The sequence below is a fragment of the Balaenoptera musculus genome, chromosome 14 (assembly GCF_009873245.2).
Source record: "Balaenoptera musculus isolate JJ_BM4_2016_0621 chromosome 14, mBalMus1.pri.v3, whole genome shotgun sequence".
Classification (NCBI taxonomy): domain Eukaryota; kingdom Metazoa; phylum Chordata; class Mammalia; order Artiodactyla; family Balaenopteridae; genus Balaenoptera; species Balaenoptera musculus.
In genome coordinates this window covers 86,218,682-86,242,797 of record NC_045798.1, presented here as the reverse complement: position 1 = coordinate 86,242,797, position 24,116 = coordinate 86,218,682, and the positions used below count along the sequence as shown (strand labels likewise).

At 39.0% G+C, this 24,116-nt stretch overlaps 1 protein-coding gene across 1 annotated transcript in view; it reads right to left on the bottom strand.

The window, feature by feature from the left end:
- The window catches only part of ZNF407 (zinc finger protein 407), a 417,355-nt gene that overhangs the window by 373,418 nt on the left and 19,821 nt on the right, over positions 1-24,116 (bottom strand). Inside the window, exons 2-3 of the mRNA XM_036823222.1 lie at positions 13,593-18,342; positions 8,171-8,285 (exon numbers count right to left, since the gene is read on the bottom strand). Of these exons, the coding sequence (XP_036679117.1) occupies positions 8,171-8,285; positions 13,593-18,282 (4,805 nt within the window). The 5' untranslated portion in view covers positions 18,283-18,342. The remainder of the gene's footprint in view (positions 1-8,170; positions 8,286-13,592; positions 18,343-24,116) is intronic.

Genomic DNA, 24,116 nt, shown 5'->3' with positions numbered 1-24,116 from the left:
CAGACTAGTGCAAATTTAGGTTTGGAAGCACTGACTGCCCACAATGTAAAAAAAAATCATACTTATTTGCTAATATGATCGCAAAAATTATCAGATGTGTTAACAACATGAGACCATTTTCACTTACAATAGCATTTCTAAAATAGATTAGTAGGGAAGATCTTACATTTAGCCAGATTTTACAGGAAGAATCTTCTAGCTCCCCATGAACCACATGTAAAGCTGACAGTGTATTTATGATGCTAATTAACCATTTATCAGTCCTTCAAAACAACCATCCTTTGGTCCAGCTCAGTATACTCCTATAGCTCCTCAGCAGTAAACAGTACTTTTTAAAATTGAAAGGGAATAGCAAACCCAAAATAATTTTGTAAAAATTCATATACCTACAGAGTAGCATTAAACAGTGCTTGGAACTGTTCTAACTTGGCACTCTAAATACGTAGATAACAAAGACCTTATACTCATTCTTGGTAAAATGCTAAAGCAAGTGGCAGCGAGGGGAATAAAGGAGCTCCAGGGATGAGTGAAAGTGAACAACGGGTATGGAGACAGAACCCATAGAAACAGAAACCTTTACATACCCAAGGACTAAGAAGTAGGAGAATAATACCCATTACGAAACAGTATATATTTTTTTTTTCTTTAATTGATGGCTTCCTGTCCCAATTTACATTGCCCTGCCAGATGAACTGTGTATGGAAACAACTCTAACGTCCGTTTTCAATGTATCAGTTGCATGCGGACATCTGCAGTATGGCCACGTAACTGTGTGTCCTTGTAATTATCATTTGGAACTATGCTGCATTAGGTTATATGCAACCGGTATTAACCTGTTTCCATTACAGTTATCCACAATCAACAGCATTCCTAATTAAAATTGTGAACAATGAAATTCTCTTAAAAATAATTCCCCACGGCCAATCCCCATGCCCCTTCATTCTGAAGTAGTAATTTCACTTCCTGCCAGGCTCTCTATTTCCTCCCTTCACTGCTTATTCACAGTCTAGAAAACTAGGAAGAAAGTCGGACAAGAAAAAAAAAAAAAAAGTGATGGAAAGCAGAGGAAAAGGCCAGCATTCAGCACCGTAGCATGGCACAGTTTTGTGATCCGGCCCTGCCACCTGCCTCTTCCTTTACAATCCCACCTCAGGCAGAGCTGAAGTCCCTGCGGCTCCTGAACTCGCCATGCTCCTGGCTGAACCTCCCCAAAGCCCTGCCTGGAATGGGCTGCCCCTGGCTGCCTGCCTAACCCCCACTCACCATCACATCACGCTACCTAGCTGATGAAATATTTTTTGAATCGGCAACAAGATTCAGAAAAGACTTGGGCATTTCTTTACCTGAGCTTTCTCCATCCATTTGCAGCGGATATCGTTTTGATCTTTTAACCCTAAAGACTAAAAGCACATACTGATGCTCCATAAATATTTAATATTAAAAAAATCCCCCGCTTCACCCCTTCTAAGCACTTAAACTCCAGGAATTTCTCGCAGTGTTCTTAATATGCCATGCTATTCCATACTTCACTACTTTTGCTCTTTTGTTCCCTCTAATAAAAAAGTGTCCTTTTTTGCCTTGTGTATAAATACCTCCTCATCCTTCGAGAACCAACTCAACACTATCCTCTGAATGAAGCCTTTCCTGCTGCTCCCAAGCAGAGCTGGGCACCCCTCCTCTGTGGACCACCATCCCCTGCTCTTTCCCCTGTAGTCTGCCTCTGAGTCTGTCTCTCCTACTTGGAGCACGTGACCACAGGGCCCTTGCACCACCTGGGCCTACTTGAAGAGGAAACTGTCAAGAATCTGCCCAATGGGAAATGAATGAATACCTGAATCAATGGTTGTACTTCCCTCCTATCTACATTTCCAGCACCTCCTCTTATTCAGTCTCAGACAAATCAAAGAGCAAAACCCTGTAGAAAGTAAAGGACTTTCAGAAACACATGAACAGGAAGAGGGAGGGAGAAAACAGGTTAACAATTTAAAAAAAAAAAAAAAAATCACAGGACAGGCAAAGGAAACCAGAGGAGTAGCTGCCCTCCTGTATTTCACTCCTGGGATCAGGAGGGCTAAAGAATCCTGTGATTCCACAATAGAATTTTAAAGTCACCATGGAACATTTTAAAATAAAAATAAAGCAAAAATTACTTAAGTCACTGAGATAAGACCTTTTCACTGGAAAAGACCTTAGAGACAGAGGCCAATGTTTTCAACTACAACACCAACAAATGACAATGTATATTTTATTTCTATTTTCTTATGAGCTGATCACACTTACTGCCTTGGAATAAATCTATGACCCTACTCTTCCAAGGCAAAAATTCAAGAAAACACTATCACAAAAAAGGAGCACAGGATATGGTGGTGACAAAGATGCCCTCCTCTCCCTGTGAGGAGAGGCGGGAAACAGTTTCTTCTGTTTCTTCCCCGTTATCCTAACCATACCCCAGACTCTCTCCTGGATTTACAAAGCAGTTCACTAAAAAATATCCTAAATTGTACCTGAGAAAAAGTGTATTTTATTTTAATATAATAACCAAGATATCTCCTAGATTTTCAAAATAAAAAGTGATTTGTTTATAAAAAATATAAAATAACATCCATTCAGTATTTAAATGGTATTTCAAGGACTTCAACATCAGAGGAATAAACTAACAATGTACATTTGGTATTCCTCACTGACAGGAAGAGAGACAGCATTATGTGGGATTTTTAAATTTTCAAACTAAAGACAAAAATATACCATTAAACAAAAAGCATTAAAATATTATAGAGATAAAATATGTAACACATCCTTTATAACAAGAGTATTTTCATGTTAGTTTTGATGTTTTTTATAAAATTGAGAGATGCTGCCCTTTGTATGGTTACATGCATAATTTATGACATGATATAAAACAAACTTTTTCTATCTATATCTTTTTTTCTACGTCTCTTTAACCACAACAACTAGCCGAACCAAAAACTTATTTTATTTGGGTACATCTGTAGATATGATGGCTGTAATTAATTGTTCAGCTAAAAATGCAGTCCCATGGTGCTCTTAATGATTTAGGTATACACAGCTTTAGTTCTCAGAGCAGACTAAAAATAGTGATTTTAATTTATTCCTGCTGCCTAAAATTATGCACAACCATGTATTTTTAAATATTTCCAGCCCATAAAAATTACTAATTTTTGCCACTTGTGTTTATCTGCATTTAGACTTTGATTTGGATAAATTAAGCTCTCAAGTGTTCCTTGCTTTATGAAACTCTGCATGTTGTACACTTCAACACAAATAAATGACTTGTACCATTAGAGGTTTAAATAATGTAATGTATTTCATGCTCAGCCTGAAGCTGGATTCCAATGAAGTTGCTAATGCACGTAATGATTAAGTGTAACTCAAATACTAACTGTGTTGTTGAAAACATGACAGGCAATAATTTGGTCTATTATATTCTGCCATTTAATTGCCTAGTACAGACATTCTCTGACACGTTATGAAGCAATGATTTACAATTATTCAAGCTGCAAAGGTCAGAAAGTGACATTATAATCATCTACATAGAGATCCCTTCTAATGCACAAAAACTAGGTAATGCCACACACACACAAAAAAAGAGTTTTGCTGCATTAGTAACTTTCTATTTAAGGTTTCTTAAACCAACTATGAATAAACAGTTCATAAGCACATTAATACACAATAGAAAATGTCTAGAATCTTTTCATGAACCCAGAGGTGACAGATTTAGTAAATGCTCTATTCTCTCCTGATTAGGTAAGTACTACTCAACTGTTTATATACAAGATTCAAGACTAGACACAGGGAAAGCGTCAGAAAATAACATAACCCCTAAATCATGCATACTGGGGTTTTTGTGAATAATGGCATACAAAAGTTAGGTATCATTTCCCAGGTTTACTGAAATCACAGGCTACTTACTAATTTTCTACTTAGTCTTTTTTTGTAGTAACTAGTAATGAAAAACAAAAACCGTAACCCAAGATGATCAATTTTACCCCTCTCATCCTAATGGAAAGACAATAAAATCTTCACTTTTTTAGGCACTTATTTCTATGATACTAACACGTTCAATTTGTAACAACTCAAGTGCAATAAATTATCAACACATAAAGAACAATGCGGAAAAATAATAAAATTATTTAAAACAACACTTTAATATGAGAAAAGTGAAACAGAGAGAGACCAAAAAAAGAGAAAGAGAGAAAGAGACTGAATACCAGAATATTAAAATAAAATACAGTGCAAGCAATTTTTTAGAATAATGTAAGTCTGAGCAAAAGCAGAAAACAAAAGTGGCTGGGGGCTGGAAGTTACAGCTATCACATGCTAGAGAAAACAACCTAGAGAGAAAAAAAATAAGTACAAATTAAAATCAGTAACTAAAACAACAGATATTACAAAAGCAGAGAAATAAAGAAAAGGTACAGTTAAAAGGAAGGAAACAGTGGTCTACCATTACTAGCCCATAATTTAACTCCATCACTGAAAATACTTTTACTCTCAGGTTTACCATCTGTACAATGGGGTAATAAACATGAGATAAACAATCTCATGAAACTGAGATCAACAAATGAAACGACTGCTAATTAAGTTGTACACTAAAACACAGCACTGCTTAAATACTATTTATTACGGAGAGTATTATATATACACTAGTGTGTGTGTGTATGTGTGTACACACACGGAGGAAGAGATTATTAAAATAAATAAATAAATGAATTTAACAAAACATGGCTTCCACAATGATGTTCTTAAGCCACTGAGATTTTTAAGTTCTTGACTACTGAAAAATAGCAAAGGTAAAGATCACAGACTTAGTAAAAATGTGTTTACCTATTTTTAAACATATGTTCCCAACAAAATTATTAACTTCTATATAAGGTGCTTTCTATTATTTTTTATTTTCTCCCCCACTAAGCCCTATGTCCAACCCATAGCACATTTTCATGTTAACTGTCCATCAAGTGCTAAATATAAATTCACCTATATTCTATAAAATTCCTCTTGAGGTCATGCTCAGAAGTAAGAAAAACATTAAGAAACTGTAATTCAAAAAGTGCTCCTCCTAAAAGTGAAAGTAAAATGAAAGGCTTTTAAATGAAGTTATCTACAACATGTTCTTAAAACAGGAAGTGCAGGGCAATACATTTCTGAAACCTATACCCTGACATAAGCATGTAAACCATGGGTAAACAAAACTTCAATCTTGAATTCTGAATCCCAGCTAGCATTAGGAATTAGACATCGAATACAGTACATTCAGCCTCTTTGGTCAGATAACTTAAATCCACGATATACTGTAGCTAAGATTTGCCGATGAGGGGGACAGAGAGATCTTAAAATTGAGCTTAAAAATTCAAAGAAGATCAGTGTAGGTTCAAACAACGGAAATAAAAGTTTAAAAGGCAGTTTTTATTAAAGGAGTAGCTAATGCACAACCCTTAAATTAAGCCTTAGTAAATAATATATGATACATATTTGATGAGCATCTAAAATCTTAAAGATATGAAAAAGAAGTCATACAATTACAAATAAACTGCAACATTAATACTGAGGTCTTTTCAACAAAATGTACTGTTTGTTGTTTTCATCAATTTCACCATAGAATATTAGATTTTTTCAAGAGGTTACTAAGGAAAAATAGTACAACACCGTGAGTAATAATTTCACTTTAAAAATGTGCCTGCCCCACTGTTTTCATATATTATTACTCTAACAGAACTGTTTGAAAAACCGTTTATTTCTTACAACTCAAACAGTGAAGGGGTTATTAGTAAAATTCTAAAACAGACACTAAGATACTAACTACTGAAGAAAAGAAAACATAGTGCGAGACCTTCTGTTTGTGACAAAATTATAGAGTTAATGTTCCTGAAAGATCACTTCACCTTTTAAAGCATGATTTTTTAAAAGGTAAAATTTATAGCAATTACAGCTAATGAAGAAATGCAGGATGAGCTGCTTACGTTCAGGAACTAATAGGTCCACTGAGCATTTCTAAGATTATTTAGCCATCAATGATAATGAATTGACATTGTCAGTAATGTTAATGTACCAGTGCTCTCTACTGCCACTAATCTGATAGCCAATTCTCTCTTTTTTTTAACGTTTTTTACTTTAATTTTTAACCTACATTCTGCTCTATCCCTTTGAAACACACGGAATACAGAACAACCTATGATACTTTTTCTTTAGTATCAAAGGGTATTTAACTCATTATTGTTCTGTGTCAACTACATAGGTCGACAGGCATTCTGCAGTTTACTGAAATTCTTCAGAATTTTTAGCTTCACTGTAAAAATATCTACCCTGTACAAATAACTGTTATGTGACTTTTAAATCAAATTCACATAAAAAAATTAAGAGAACTATTATTTCTTGGTCAAATAAAATTCAACGACTATTGTAATTTTAAGAGATACAATTTGGGAATCTAGATTGGTTTTTCTATGTTATACACACACACGTAGACCTCTCTGACAGCCGTATAAAATTCAACATAGCTATATGTACTTATAATTCTTTACTTGGGAATCACTATATAAACCATTAGTACAACATGCCAGTTGTACACGCTAAGCAACGAGCTAAGCAAGTGTGCACTGCTCAAATCACACGACCAAAGCCAGTCAATCAGACATTGTTTTTGACGCTACATATGTCAGAAACTGCTCTCTGAAAGTTTCTTCTTCTCTTTCCAGGTTTTGGTAACGCTAATAAAAAATGAATGGAATTAGGTTTCTAATAACATAGTATGCAAAAATTATTTACTTATTTTGCAGAAACGAAGAAGAAACTGCTTATTGTCATAGCACAAATTTTCATTGGAGTCAGGGCCTTCCTCTTTCCTATAACTCACATGGTAAAAACAATAAATGAGGTATCTTTTGAAATTCCAAGACCTGGAGCAATTAAATGAACCATGTGGCACTCGACCCTTGCAGCTAAAATCAGTAGCAACAAAACTCATTCTCCCACTGATCTTCAGGGGGCTTTAGGGCAAAGGTTCATCTTCATTTACTTTAGCTCCAAGTCACTGAACCATCAATTCTGCCAATGAATAAATCACAGGCCATGGTTAATAAAACTGCTTGCAAAGTTATTTGTAAAACTATCTTAAGGGTCAAAAAATGCAACTGCATCCTGGGATGAAATGTACAGTCCATCAAAAAACAGAAACTGTTTTTGACTTAAAAGACATTTACACAGTAGTGCTAACCAAAAGAATCTTCCACTGAAAAAGTAAACCTAATATAACATGTGCGCATTGCATAATTTAATTGAATCTGAAGTGTTTTGTGAATTAACCATGAGAACTGCAGGTTCCCCAGGTTTCACATAGTGTTTTTATATGATGCACTTATTAGTTAATTTCTCTAGCATAACAGCATTAAAATATACTTTTAATCAGAAGTAAGGTATTAAAATCCAGCTCTGAATGTCCTATGATATACCATAGATGTCATGGCATTTTAAAACCTTTAAAACATTTCTGCTAAATTAATTAGTGTTGCATTAAGGCGTCTCATTGCTTCCTATTAAATGCAACACATTTGAGTGACAATTAAACATTGTGAATGATTCTTTAGAGGAAAGAGCCATTAACTAAAACAGGAAAACAACAAGTTTTGAAATAACGTTGCACAAAAACCTACATTATACACTGGTTTTTTAAGCTTCATCCCTGCAATAATCAGTTCTCTGAAATTAAATCTTTTTCTGCTTTTTTCCTTATAGAATGTGTCCAATGTATCCAAAGGACCATTAATGTGATTAAAATTAAAGCAGTATAGCAAAAGAAAAAAAAAAACATACATATACAATCCTAAAGCTATATTATGTATTTTTTTATGTCTTTAAATGGAATTTACACTTCTCTCTGGCAATATGAATGAACATCCTATAATTTAGTCAATTTACAGATTACAGGTTCAAATTGACCTTGTAGCCCATAAAATTGCTCATCTTCAGTACAGGATTAGAAGTGGGAGAAGAATGTCATAACTGTGTTTAAGGAATTTACCATAACAATGGAAAGAAGGATACGCATGCATAATTTTAGCCACTCTTACTCGTATCCGTTTTGAATTCTGAAACAATGGATATCCTGCACATGCTTCCTGGTTCACCACGGTAGAGACGGTTTCAATTTACTCACCCACAGACATGACACTTGTATTCCCTCATCCCAAGGTGCCTTTTGACGTGGTTTCTGGCATCGCCAAGCTGAGCTGTTGCAAAATGGCATATCTTGCACTTGAATGGTTTTGATCCTAAATAAATTTAACATAGAGTATGATTTGAATTTGAATAATACATTACTGACAAAGTTCTAAAAGAGGCCCAGATCTTAAATCATACTTATAATCTAATTACAAATTTCTGTCCCCAAAATGGAATACCTGCATTCCTTTCTAACTTGAACAGACATGCATTCCACAATTATTCCACCAAGAAGACTTTAATGTTCCAATGAGTATTTCTAACTTTCAATAACATTTCTAAAATTTAAAGTCAAAGGTGATACACCTGAGCAGTACTAAGCAGGTGAGATGAGCTACATAATTTCAAATATTTTTCTTACAATTCACAAAAATAGCTTTAAAAGTCATTTAACATTTTAAATGGAACATTTTTAAAACATAAATGTATACAGAGTAGCTGATATTTTTTTTAAATATATTTATTATCAAATAAATTTCTCAGTGGCCACATCCCCGTTCCCTCATATTTCTACAGCTTTGAATTTTTTCACATTAAAATTTCAGTTCTTTTTCTAACATTTATCCCAAATTATTCACGATATTACTCTTTCAATACCATAAAATATAAGAATAGATAGTGGATAAATTACTTGCTTTTATGATCATTTTAGAGCCAAAAATCTGTGATGATTCAGCAAATCAGAATTACTGACATTTTGGCTATTGTTGATTTCAAGAACAAATATTTCAACATAAAAGGCACAGTACCAACAATTTTTTTATTTCATAAAGAAATAAGATTAATCTATACTCAAAAATGAGGAGACAAAATTATTTCAGAGTCCACAAACTTATTGTCAGTAATAGGTAGATTCTAACTGGAACATAGTTACTAACTGATAATCAGTACCCATATTAACAAGAAGCAACACTCTTTCAAAGTGTAACACGTATATACCATTTTCTAATTCTCACCTTTAAATCCTCAAGAAAATAAAATCATAAAAAAAAAACAGTTTAAAATTGGTACAATGTTTCCAAATTTTTCATAGCATGTTTAGTACCTACTTGGTGAAGGACCTCTTCTAATATAGTTAGACAGAATATGAAATATGTGAACTTTAATAAACATACAAAAAGAGCTCAAATAAAAATGTTGCAGTAAATCATTTTTGATCAATGGAACTTTGCACAATGCCCTTGAAAAAAAATCCTCCAAGAACACTCTGTTGAAATTGAAGCACTCAGTAAAAAATTTTAGAGTCTTAAATTTCAATTTAATTCCCAAAAGCTGACAAAAAAAGTGAAGCATTTAATTTTAATCTTCTAACAGAAATAAAAAAGTCAACAGTACTAAGCACGGGCAGACAAGGTTGAATATTTCACAGTTCAAAGACAATGAAGCCAGATCTTCTAATACTTCCATTTCTACTGTTAGAAGTAGAGGTAAAATATATTTAGCACCTGAATGGTTATATCTAGTCAGCTTTATATGTTTAAGCGTCAAAAGCAGGTTGAGACTGCAGCTTACAGCAATCACATTCTATCAGTCACATTAGAAACTACAGTTTATTTAAATGATTCTGATAAAACTAAGCCTATCACTACTTTGAAACATTTCATCTTGACACAGCATTCTATAAAGGGACTTGTAAAAGAAAAGAGTGAGAAGAACCAATTTACCTGCACTTTAAATTAAACTGCATTAAAGGTAATTAGGAAATTATTAATCAACAATAACATCAGGACTCTAAACGAAGAAGATAAAGCTCTCTCAACACGTGTATTATTACAATTTTGGTGAAAGGATCCAAAATATCTCGTGACTCAAGCCCTTGTGTGCTCGCTCTGCACTACAGGGTGTGCGTTCCTCTGTGTGGCGGCACACGGGCCACGGGGGCCGGACACAGACCTTCAGCGCTTTCAGTGGACTGTCCGTGGCTCCCTGGTGGAAACCGCAGTTCCTTCGGGTTTCAGCCATCACTGCTGGTGTGCTGGCAACACGTCCACGAGTCACCCTGTTGACTGTTTCCATGTAGAAATCACAGAGGCCCTGACTACTTTTTGTATCTTACATGCAGAGATGTGTTAACATCTCCTTTCTGGCCATAAAAATTCTAATACTATGGGACTAGGGGTAACATTTTTCTGTATAAGAAAACAAGAAATGTCCCATTTTTTTTTTCCTAACTGATAGTGTTTCCATTTTTAAGCCTGCTAGGCCCATTCCAAAATGAATCCAGGCATAGTACTTTTAAGGCAAAATGTGTAAAACCATATATTTCTAAATTTGTCTCTCAGGCATATTGAGACTATTATAAACTGTCAATATTATTTTAAATAGTCCCACTCCATGCGACAGCATTACCCTCAGGAGTTTCTGTTTTGTTTTGTTTTAATTTGGCCTGTGAGGTTTTCTGAAAGGGAAAAATGGAAGAGGGTCTCTAGCTTTCTGGCACCTCGCAATGTTACCTAAAGAATTCCAAAGACTTTTAAAAACAAAGCCTCCCCCTCAGACCTGCACTGGCCTTCCCCAACTTCATTCACTGCCAACTGCTATGCATACATGGACGTGACACTGACACTTAAAGAATCAAAAGAAGACTTTAGGTCTTAAAGAATCAAGTAAGATGGATATAACCCATTACCTAATTAATGCTTCTCCACTCCACAAGCCTCCCTACACTGAACACTTCACTGGTTCCTCTGCTCATCTGTTTACTCCTTCATTCAACAAACAGCACTGAAAGCCAGCGCCATATGGGGGTGAAGCAGTGAGCAAAGCAGAGCCCCTGCCCTCACTGCGCTTAAACTCGATGCACTAACTCCCCCTAACCGCCTCTTCCCAAGCTGATCTGGCTTCTAAACCGTCACTTATTAAGGTACAAACACCACCAGCCCTAACGTTCTCCCACGTGTGGACATTTCCAATTAGCGCCAGGGACCAGCACGCTCTGAACAGGAAGTTAGGGGCTTCAGACAGTCTTCTGACTTAATGACCTCTGGTATAGGAAATTAAAGCTCTAACTACCAGAACAAGGCCGGAGAGAAAATGAACAGCTTCTCCTGTATTACTAACGCGAAGGGAAAGGAGACGCTGCTCTTTCTGGTCATGCGGATGGCTTCATACCAGCGAGCACTCAGGAAAACTCTGGGAGGCTTTTTTCCCACAATCCTTGATAACCAAAACTCATTTGTTTCTTCCAGTGCTGCTTTTATCGTGTTAAGAATGGGAAGAAAAGGTTACATAAAACATATAGTAAATCACAAAATATGAAAACAGGGATTGGAAGAATAAGCCCTTTTCCAGTTAACCATTAATAACAGTCCCTGAATTACTATTTCATGGACATAAGCAAAGTATCAGAGAAGCAATTCATTTTAAGATGCCCCCAGGAAAAAAAAAACAACAACAACAACAACAACAAAAAAAAACCTTGGATTAAAACCTGGAGAGCAACCTCCCCCCAAAAAATGACTTGCAAAATTGAAATGCAGGCTGGCACTGGGGACTCAGGAAGAGTGCTCTTTGTGGTGCCTCAGAACACAATAAAAATGTACTTGCTGATAAGCCAACAGGAGATGTTAAAAAGTATGCTAACTTTTACTAAATGTTACAATCAATGATGTAACTTATATAAGTAGGGTTACTCTGTCACATATTGATAGTTACCTCACTTTCACATCCACATTAACTTGATTTTAAATGCAATTAATACATATAGTCAAGGAAGACTAATGGACTACATTCTGCACTTAACCTGGTGGACATTTTCAAATGGCACAAGTGACCAGTGCAAACCTATTTTGCATTGTAAACGACTAAATAAATCTTAATGGATTAAGAATGATCAGCTATCAACACACAAGGGAAATTAAGTGCTGAAATGCCTACATTGATTATTTTAAATTATTAGCCTTACTCTGTTCTTGAATTTGTATGCTTTTAGTGAGCTTTAACACATTTACAAGACTTATTGACTATAATTACAAGAGAATTCAAGTAATGGACACATCAATTATAAGCAACATGTCTTGACCAGACAGTTGCATAAAGAATTCTAAAAAGAGCTCCATTAGCATCTTCCTCTTAGTTTTATTCAGTTTTATCTGCCTTAAGAGGGCATGTTAAGAAAGAACCTATTTTCTGCACACATGAACGAGCCTGATTTCTAAAACCATATCATTTCAGAAAGTGAGCGGCAACACGGTACCGACAGAGGTATTAATAAGGCCAACAAATAAGTATTCGACCTTACTCTCCAGGAGTGGTTCTACTACATGGGAAGAGCTGGGACCAAGAGTACAATGTTTATATTTACCTAGATTAATCTTATGCAGGTTGCCCTGTTACTTTCTTCAACGAAAAACTTTTATCTATCTTTAATCACCCTAAACTATTAATAATGTTTCATACCCTTTTGTCTTCCTCCTTGTAACCGTGCACTAAGTTTCAAAAACTGCATGAATTTAAAGTATAGCTTTAATAATAAGCCATTATTTAAAAGTACAGTAAAATAAACCTTACAGTTTTAATGAAAATATGTTCATTGAAATGTGAATTTATTATTCAAATCCACTCATAAATTCAACCATGGAGACAGAACTTGTCTAAGCAGAGCACAATGATTTAGAAAAGCTGTCCATTTAAAATAAAGAATGTATGGCAGGTTTACAGAAACAGTGCAGCGAATTTTTACATAAATTTAGAATAGTGGCTTATGTATTTTCCACAAAAAGTTTTTTAAAAAAAATTTCTACCTAAAATTGAACATTAAAATGGAACACTACATGTGACAGCACAGAAACTAAATCAAGTGCTACCTCCATGCAAACCAAATCCCTAGGACATATTAACTTTGAAAAGTGTTGGCTAGTTTTGATCCTTGAAAGCAGAATCTTGTTGCCTGGGAGTTACACTTTGGGATATAAACTATCTGGCAATGAATACATTTAAATCCCTAAAACTGTAAGAAAAGTTTCATATTCCGCTCCTCAAAAGCCACTTAATATGTCCTCTGAAACCCAAAGTGCCACTTGGAAAACCAAACAACTAGGACTTAGAGACAACTGAAAAGCTGTGAGAGACAGGAATTTAACAAACGCCATCAGAGGGACCAGGCTTCTTGATAAAAGAAATCTGCCAAACATCGTGCCTTTGGAATCACTAAGGCTCAATTAATTACCTTTAGAAATGTTAAGTGTCAACAAAGACTATGGCAGCGTCCAGAGCCACGGGGCAGTGGGAGGTGAACCGGGTGGAGGCCGACTGGCAAATGCAGTTAAGGACTCCACATTCGGGTGGGAACAAATGTCCGAACTCTGTCACTCCTCTGCACCTGGTGGGTAAAGAGAGGTTTGCTGCACTTTACATACCTGTGTGAGTGCGAATGTGTGCTAGGAATGCCATCGAATTGCTACTGCGACACATCTTCCCACAATACTTGCAAACGTTCCCCTGATTTTCCTCTCTCTCGCGGTTGATTTGCTCAGTGTCTTCCACTATGTACTTATTCACCTCTCGGAGCAGTTCCTCATGCTGCCCTTTAATATGCAGAAATAAATTCTGTTCAGAATCAAAGGGCTCTGTACACTTGACACATTTAAAGGTGGCCCCTCCCTCGGGAAGCTCCTCGACGCTGGCCTGTTCATTTCTCATGTGACCAGCACTGGCCAAATGCTGATGGAGGTTGCTCTCCGTGTAGAAGGACTTTCCACACAGCAGACAGTGGAAGTGCTTCTCTTTTGTAGGATGTTTCATGGCTATGTGAACATTCAGTCCACTCAAACCATCTGCTAAGAAGCCACAGTCATCACAACGAATTCGTGTGGATTCCGCAAAGGAACCGCTGTCGGATTTCTTCTTTTTCACACTTTGAGCACAGTCCTTTAAGGGCAACTCACTCATTCTCACTCCTGCTGCTATAAGTCCCTCTTCAGACTGGTCTAACAGGTCCCCATCTTCGGGGTTCTTTATCCTTATGATGGAAGAATCAAACCGGCCAAAACTGTACACGGCTTGTCCTTTATCATCAATACTGATTATAGTTTCATAAACATCAGTATTTTCAACGGTGCTATCAGAAGCTGGACCATCCTCTTCCAAAATTATTTTACTTTCATGTTGGGAATTCATCAGAATCTCCTTATTCTCTAGAACGGGATCTTCTGGCACATCTTTCAAATCCCCTGAACTCTGCACACTTCCAACTTTGTTCTGACCACTGCTACCCAGGTTGAGCGCTTCTCCAGTTACTCTCAGCATAGTGCTCTCAGCCGAATGCTCTCCTTCTAGAGCTCCGGGGCGCACACGTTTGCCAAGGACTTTATCTGCCTTGTCCCCTACGTTTCCGCCATCACTCTTGCAATGTGTGTTTGGATCACTGACGTCATTCAACATACTGTGGTTTTTCTTTGCTGTCTCATAATTCAAAGCTGAGCTTCCTGAATTTTCATTCTGAAAGTTGCCTGGGGAGCCATAATTAGAGGAAATATTAAGGGACACCATCTCCTCTGGTTTCATAACTTTATCCTTGGCAAGGGGCAGCTGGAAAGCTTCACAAAAGGAATGATCTTCGCTGAGATTAGATTCTTCCTCAGTCTCAATTTCTACAGAGCCAGGAGCGCAGAGTACTTTGGACATATCTAAATTAGTATTCTCATCCAAAATAGAACAATCAGCGGCATTTCTAGTTTTGAGAGTTTCAGAGGGTTGGTCTGAAATTATCTGAAATTCTTCAGAACTTTGCTGATGCTGCCCTTCAGGAATAATGATGGTTCTGGACATTTCTGCAGAACTGGCTTCTACGTTAGAAGAGTTCAGGTAAGACTGCCTTTTCATCTTATGTTTTTCTGTTGCTGCGTGCCTGGTCATCTCCCGCCGAGTCACAGCATAGTAATCACACGCCATGCAATAAAACGCAAACTCTCTTGTATGTTTCCGTTTTATGTGCAGTTCTAGAGAAGCAGAAGAGTAAGCGTTAAACTCACAGTGCGCACATTTGTTGTCTCCTGTACCTGCGTCATCTCCCTGGGAGCAGGCATTGCCCTGATGGATAAGGTCCTCTGGTTCTAGAGACATTTGTTCCTTTTTCTCAAGAATGTGACCGTTAGTTTCCCCATCTGTAGAATGAAATACGTTCTCAACGTCGACTTCCCCTGGATTCCCTTGCTCTAGTACTGGCTTTTCCGAAACGGAGGTGTCTGCTTCAGCTGAGTCGTTGGCAGGTACATCCGAAACTGCTGAAGTGGTGTTCTTCCTACAGGCTTCAAGGTTACCCCCTTCCGGGCCAACAATGATATCTGAACTTGGTTTTCCACTCGCTTCTATTTCTACACGTCCTTTATGTTTCTTGGTGGCACAGTGACGTTCCATGTCTCCCTTAGTTACAGTATAATACTTACACACTTTGCATAAATAACTGTACTGGTGACTGTGTTTTCGTCTAATGTGCACGGTCAAGTTTGTAATACTCGAGGCCAAAAGACCACAATGTGAACACGTCCGTGAGATGTTACCTTTAGGTCTCCCTCTCTTTGGGGCAGTGGTCAAAGCTAATTCAGCCTCTTTGGTGATTACACCAGATTGTGGCAGTTCCTGGGGAAGGAGCATGCTCTTGTCGAGACAGCCGTGCTCCTGGAATTGCACACCTTCCACATGGCCTTCTATCCTTCCATTCCCAGAAACGGTAAACTCTTCTTTTTTGTCATTTGCACCTATGCAGACCCTTTCAATACATTCTTCAAAGCTTAAGCCAATATTATTTTTCTTAGCATTTTCAAGATGCTTGCTTCTCTTAATGTGTTTCTCCATTCCTTCTTTGCTCAATGAGTAAAGATTACATGCCTTACAAAGAAAGTGATAGTCTTGACCATGGCGGAGTTTTATGTGTCTTGTGAGAACAGTGGAAGATCTTGTTTTATAAAAACACTTCTTACACTGAAACTGAGGCTTATTCGCATGTCTTACTTCATTTCCATGGCTTACCCTGGACTGAACTGGTTCTTCCTGAGCTGCTTTTCCTGACTCACTCACAGAATCTTTTGTATTTTCTGATTCTAAAGTACTTAAAGGTAAAGTCTGTAAAACCAAATCATTGTTAAATGATTGAGAAGTTTTTGGCTGACCCAACAAGTGAATGTGCTTCTCAGTTGTTTTGTGTTCCTCCATGTCTTTCTCAGACGAGAAGAACAGATTACAAGGCGTGCAAAGGAAACCCCTACTGTGCTTTTCCTTCATGTGGTCTCTCAGGTACATTTCATTCAAGCAAGTAAAGGAACAACACTGACAACTGAGGCCGGGGGCGGTCTGCTGATGCTGGTGATTGTGCGAGGGGTGATTGTGCGAGTGTGCAGCCAAGTCCCTCCTGGACGCACTGGAAAAGCCACACGTCTGGCACTGAGACTGCATCTCTCCTGCGTGGCACCTCTTCACATGGATTTCCAACTCGGTCCTGTTTGTGGCTGTGTGTCCACAGTCTGTACACGTACACAACACCTGGTCGTCAGAAGGCGGCCTCACCGCCAGCGAATCAAAGGAGCACGGGAGATGGGAGCTTCTCCTGTCTTGCTTCAGGTCCTGGGTCTCTGCGGACGTGACGCACAGACCCTGGACGCTGCCACCGGTTTCTGCATGCTGAGGTGTTGACTCGGCAGCACTTGTTTTCATCTGTGTTCTAAAGTGTTTCAAACACAGCCTCTGAGTTTCAGTAGTGCCTCTTTTATTAATTCCTAAAAGAGTGAACCTTTTCTTCGCCTGGCCCCTTAAGGCGAAAGTGCCACTGCGTCGTCGGAAGCTGCCGCCCAGCAGGAGGATGTTCCGCTCAGGTCTGGGTCTTGAGGCTGTACTGACACCGTGGGCCGCCTGGAGGGTGTTTCTGGTAGATTCCAATTGCTCTAGGAGACCCTCTGAGGTGACTGAGTCTCCTAACTTTTTACTCTGGTTTTCGGGATTCCGAGGTATATCGAGGGAGGTTACATTTTCTTCAACAATCTCTACTTTTTCTGGCGAACAATTCCTGGATGGCATCATTTCAACCAGCAACTCACTGCCACTTCCACTTTGTCTAGAAATGCTTCCTCTGAAATCTTTAAATTTGCTTCCAACGTTTCGTAATCCTTTTGAACCGCCATTCTTTGCTATTGGCTTAGACGCTCTTGGCTTTGTGCGAACACTTTTTGTTCCCATGGGACATGGCTTCTTAGGAAAAGGCTGTTTGGTTAAGATCTGTACAAACCCTCCACGAGCAGCAAGGTTCTGACGCCGGAGATGTGTTTTGCCGAGACAGTGTGCGTTCAACAGGTTCTCCTCCACGCACTGAAAGCCACAGAGGTCACAAGAGAAGACCCTCTGCGGCCCGTGCGCCTGCCTGACATGCACATGCGAGGCCGCGCTGCTCCCCGCTTTGTGGCCACAGGGGCCGCACGCGTGGTCCTCAGGCTGCTGTGCGTGACACTCGGCGTGCTTCTCCAAATCGGAGCGGGAAGCAAACGAGTGACCACACGCGCCGCACTGCAGAACTGCATCCACGCTTCTGAGGGTACCGCTCGCACGCATCTCGTTCCGGGAGAAGGGAAGCTCTCTTCCTGGATCAAGGAAAACCATTTCCTGAGCGGGCTTCTTCTCAGCGTCTGTTTCCAGAGAAGCAGCGTCCGTGGGGCTAACGTTGCAGGGGGCAGCAAAGGCACCAGGAAGACACACGCCTCCATCAGGGTCACTCAGGAGGGCCCCCGCCCCTGTCCCCGCCAACGGGACACCCGCTTCCGGGCCGGCGCCCTCAGGCCTCTCTGACCCACGGATGCCCAGCTCTCCCGACTGGAGGGGCTCTGCCTCAGCTAACTTCATTCTCTTGGAAGCGTGTTCATTTCCATCGTTCTCCACGACAGCGCTGTCAAAGTCTGATGACTCTAAAAAACCTCTTTTGCTTGTGGAACTCTCAGAGGAATCTGCTATCACCTCAGATACAGGCCCACAATCTACATCCTGGGGTGAACTATTTTTCAAGTCTTCTGCGTCTTTGTTTACACTGTCATCCTCATCATTCTCTGGTTTCTTCTCAGTATCCATCACTAATAAAGTGCTGATGATGCTTCTCGTGTCAGGGGTGGCTCACTGGGCACACCTAACCTGGGAAGAAAATAAAAACGGCATAAAACCTTTGAACATAAAGAAAAGACACACAAGTTAGTCCAAAAGTCGACATAAAGTGGCACACTAGATGAAAAATATCATAAAATTAGCCTCGAGGTCTTCTTTACATTGAGATGGATTTGATCGCGTGTGCAAAGTCCTTTATGAAATTCATGAAATCAGATTTGGGGCATACCACATCGTCATACTGCTGACTCAGGAAGCAATGCTACACCACTTTGATAGAAAAAGTAATTTTCAACCAGCTTACAAAAAAACTCCCATGTTTTAATTCTTTTTACTGGTACATTTCAATTTACTACTTTAAAAAAAAAACAAAAAAAACCAAAAAACAGAGAAGCCCTCTTTGCAAAGTACATTTCCGTGAACTCCCATTCTGTAAAACAGATTATACAAAAACTGCTGTGATACAAGTCAGGGAGCCAGCCCTCCCCCTCTTTAGCTTCCCAACAGAAGCCCAAGCCCCAGTGTAAAAAAACATAATTTTAAAACAACTGCTTCATCCTCTTCCCCTAGAGCAAAGAGTCTGAGTATCATCCTTCTAAGTATATCCTAATTAACAACATGCATATGCTCATCACACATCATGGTTCATGTTCAAGCACTGTTGCCAATGAACAGCCACTCCTGTTCCAGCTGTCAATCACCAATTTCTTCATCTAACAGTCATTTTGTGTTGTCTGAAGGTTAATAGGTTAAGGTGAAATGTCACTGATAGAGTAGAATTAATAACGTAAATTTTAGCGGGGGGGGGAGAATTTTATTGAAGAAAATGTTTTAAAATCAATAACATTTATTTTTCATTATGCTATTTAATTCAATTAAAACATATCATTTTCCATTTACTTTACACCATGAATAGAATTCTCAGCCAAATGCCATTTGATCTGATGTTAATAAAAAGTATTATTCATCAAGTATTATGGCCTCAAAGCTAATGGTAACTATTTTTAACTATTTTAACCATTTTTTTTTTGTTTTTTTGTCACGATGACAAACCAAATGAAGGCTGTTGTTCTGACTCTGCTAAAAGTAGGGACTAGAAATTATACATAAGATAATGACACCAAAAGCATGAGTAACAACAGAAAAAATTAATAAATTGGTCTTTATCAAAATTAAAAGCTTCAAATGACATTATCTTCAAAGACCACCAAAAAGAAGTGAAAAGACGAGCTACGGGATGGGAAAAGTGTTCTGCAAATCAATATCTGATACAGGACTTAATCTAGAACATATAAAAAAAAAACTTATAACTCAATACTTTTTTAAAAATCTAATTTTAAAAGGAGCTGAGGGGCTTCCCTGGTGATGCAGTGGTTTAGAATACACCTGCCAATGCAGGGGACACAGGTTCGAGCCCTGGTCCGGGAAGATCCCACATACCGCGGAGTAACTAAGCCCGTGCACCACAACTACTGAGCCTGTGCTCTAGAGCCCGTGAGCCACAACTACTGAAGCCCTCGTGCCTAGAGCCCATGCTCCACAACAAGAGAAGCCACCGCAGTGAGAAGCCCGCGCAACGCAACAAAGAGGAGCCCCTGCTCACCGCAACTAGAGAAAGCCTGTGTGCAGCAACAAAGACCCAACAGAGCCACAAAGACCCAACGCAGCCAAAAGTTAAAAAATTAAAAAAATTTTTAAAGAAAAGGAGCTGAATATACATTTCCCCAAAGAAGATACGCAAATGGCCAAAAAGCACATGAAAACATACTCTACATGAGTAGTCATCAGAGAAATGCGTATCAAAACTATAATGCAATACCACTTTACACCTACTACGATGGCTAGAATCAAAAAGTCAGATAAGGGACTTCCCTGGTGGTCCAGTGGGTAAGACTCCACACTCCCAGTGCAGGGGGCCCAGGTTCGACCCCTGGTCAGGGAACTAGATCCCACATGCATGCCACAGCTAAGAGTCCACATGCCGCAACTAAAACCCGGCACAGCCAAAAATGAATAATAAATTAAAAAGAAAAATTTTTTAAAGTCAGGTAATGACAAGTGTTGGTGAGGATGTGGAGAAATCAGAACACTCATACAATGCTAGTGGAGATGTAAAATGATGATGCCACTTTGGAAAAGAGTCTGGCAGCTCCTCAAACAATTAAACACGGTGTATCTTACAGCCCAGCAATTCCACTCCTAGGTATATGCCCAAGAGAAATAAAAACATACGTCCACACAAAAACTTGGACACAAATTTCTATAGCCATATTATCCACAATAGCCAGGAGGTAGAAACAACCCAAATGTTCAGCAACAGATTAACGGGTAAACAAAATGAGGTACATCCATACAACAGAATGTTAATCGGCCACAGAAAGAATGAAGTATTAATACAAACCACGATATGGATGAACTTTGGAAACATTACACGAAGTGAAGGAAGCCCGTTACAAAAGACCACATACTATATGATTCCTTTTATAAGAAATACCCAGAATAGGCAAATCTATAGAGACAGAAAGTAGAATAGTGGTTCCTTAGGGCTGGGCGGGAGCATGGGACAGGAGATGGGAGACAGTGGGGTAGCGGTGGTGGATAATAGCTAAAAGGTGATGAAGACGTTCTAAAATTTACTGTGGTGATGGTTGCACATGTCTGTGAGCATACTTAAATCCATTAAATCGTAGTATGAATGGGTGAATTGTATGGTATGTGAATATCCCAATAAAGTTGCTTAAAAATATATAAATTATCATATGTAATTTACATACAAAAATATCTTGTATTTATTACAATATATTGTAATATAGTAACATATTGCATCACTCTTGTAAAAGAGTGAAAAAGATAAATGTATATAGTTTTATTACACTTAACAAGATGTACAACATCAGATCACCATTTCTTCAGAATGTGTTCCAGAAAATATAAATTATATAAAAGGTCAGTAGGTGTTCTGAGGGGAAAAAATATCCCTGGTCAAGTAAGTGTAGAAAACTCTGGTTTAAACAAGTGTCTTTATCACAGAATTTCTCAGTACATAAGTGTTTCCCAAACTAATTTCATTACAGAGCCCTTTGTTTATAAAGAATCAAGAGGCCAGTGTTCCAAAGGACCTTTTAGAAAATGCTGTTTTAGATAAAGCATTGGGTTTGCTATTCAACATTTGTAATGCAACAGCAAAAGGAGGAAAGAAAGTAAGAAAGAATGAATCATGTGTCTGTTCCAAAATCTTCACTTTGGGCCTACTGTATGCCAAGTATTTTTGGTTGTACTAGATACTGGAATTAAAGCAAAGAAAAAACACAAAACCTCTGCCTTACATTTTAAGGGGTGAGACTTTTTTTTTTTTAATAGATATATTGTCCAGTCCAGGACATCGACTTCTGGTCAAGAGTCACAGGGACTGGATTTACCCTCATGCATGAAACAAATAAAAAAGAAAAAAAACAGAATCTATGAAACAACAGCACAAGACACTGGAGATGGGGCACCAAAAGATAGTGATCCTGAGAGATGAGAAGCAAACCAGGTGAACGCCAGCTTACTGCCTGAAGAATGGACGCAGGCCACAGACAGAGCCCAGGGACCTCCCGGCAGAGAGGAGGGCAGCTAGAGCTTGCGGGGCAGAGTAAAGGAGAGGAGAGATGGCAGAAGGAGAAGCCCAGAGAGCTGCCGAGGGTCCCTCAGGACTGCCCCTCTCAAGACAGAGAACACTGCCTTCTCCCCGAAACTCTCTCAAGCCCTTCACGCTCAGTCCCTGTAACCCACTCCCCTCCCCCCCCCCCCCCCCCCCCCCCCCGCCCCGCACCCGGAGGCAACCGCTGCTCAGAACTCTTCCACAATAGATTAGTGTTGCCTGTTCTTCTTCCACGATAGATTAGTGGTGCGTGTTCTTCTTCCACAATAGATTAGTGGTGCCTGTTCTTCTTCCACGATAGATTAGTGGTGCCTGTTCTTCTTCCACAACAGATTAGTGGTGCCTGTTCTTCTTCCACAATAGATTAGTGGTGCCTGTTCTTCTCCCACAACAGGTTAGTGGTGCCTGTTCTTCTCCCACAACAGGTTAGTGGTGCCTGTTCTTCTCCCACAACAGGTTAGTGGTGCCCGTTCCCGAGGTGCGTACACGACATCACACGACACACACCCTTCTGGCGGGAAGCAGGCTCTGGCTGCTTCCGCTCAGCACAGTGCTTGTGGTGCACAGGTCAGCAACGCGCTCCACTTCAGTGCTGAGCGCTACTCCAGCGCACAGGTTTACAATTCTGCTGATGGACACCGAGCTGCTTCCCTGTTTGGCTATTATGATGAAGCTGCTATAAATATTCTTGTACAAGTCTTTCATGAACATAGATTTTCATTTCTTTTATGTAAACACCTAGGGGTGGCCTTGCTGGGCTGGAGGGCAGATGTGTGTGCTTAACTGTATGAGAAATTGCCTGACTGATGTTCAAAGTGGCTGTACTGTTTTATACGGCCACCAGCAGTGTCAAGAATTGAGACTGATCCACTTCCTCACCAACATTTGACACTGTCAGCCTTTTCAGTTTTAGTCTTTCTAGTGGGTGTGTGTGAAGTTACTCTGCATGTCCCCGGTAACTAGCGACGGTGCTAAACGACGCTACATGCTTCGCGAAGTCCTTGTTAGCCTTTGGCCCGTTTCTTACAACACCTGTCTGTTTTATTATTGAGCCTACGTGTTCTGGATATAAATCCTCTGTCAGATACATGTTTTACAAATATTTTCTCCCTTTCCATTTTATAAATGTTGTCTTTTGATAAGCAGAAGTTTTAAATTTTGATGAAATCAATTTTTTCCTTGTTCTGGTTATTTATGTGTCTAGCTTGCTTTCTGTCTCCCAAGCTAGAACGTAAGGGCCTGGTTTATTTTATCCACTCACATGTCCCAAGAGCCTAGAACAATTCCAAGCACACAACAGGTACTAGAATGAGCAAACATCTCACTGTGAAATAAGGAATGTCTCCTATCTAAGTATTTATTGATGAAATGAAAAGTGTCTGAGATACACTTTGGTCCAGGAGCCTAGTGAAGGCTAGGTACCAACAGTGCTGAAAGCTGAGTGACAGTTACATGGGGATTCAGTATTCCATCCTATCAATTTTCTATGTGTTTGCATACATATATGTTTGAAAACATTCATAACAGGAGTTACTTTTAAAAACCTTTTAATGCTTAATCTAAAACGGTGAGAATTTCTTTCAATAATGAGTCCTTTCATCTCCTCCTCTTCCGACACCGCTGTGGCCTGCGGCTACACCACCTTCACTACAGACACTAGCGGGTGCACATGCACAGAACACACAAACACCAACCCACGGAAGACCCACACACGTACGTCTATTCAGAGTCAATGCTCCATAGATGGCACGTGACTCATACATTTTTGGAGACAAAAGAATGACTACATTAATATGCAGAAGCAAAATAATGAGGCTCTTCATTATCTTCTATAGAATGGCTCCAAAAGTTCTAAAACAAAAGGAGAAAATGCTTCTACATTTGTTATTTCCCAACTGACTTTTTAAATTAATGAAATAACTCAACATCTCATTATACCAAGAAAGAACAACAAACATTCAACAAATACATATATTGAGTTGCCCAGGAAATGAAAGGAACTATAATGACACAAACACAACCTTTGCCTTCAGCAGGCTCATATTCTATTAGGAGCCATGTGACATATATGGAAAGGAACTCTAATACAAGGCCACATATGATCATGTGTGTGATATAAACTAAGAACTACAGCAGTATAAATGAGCAAGGGACCATACTG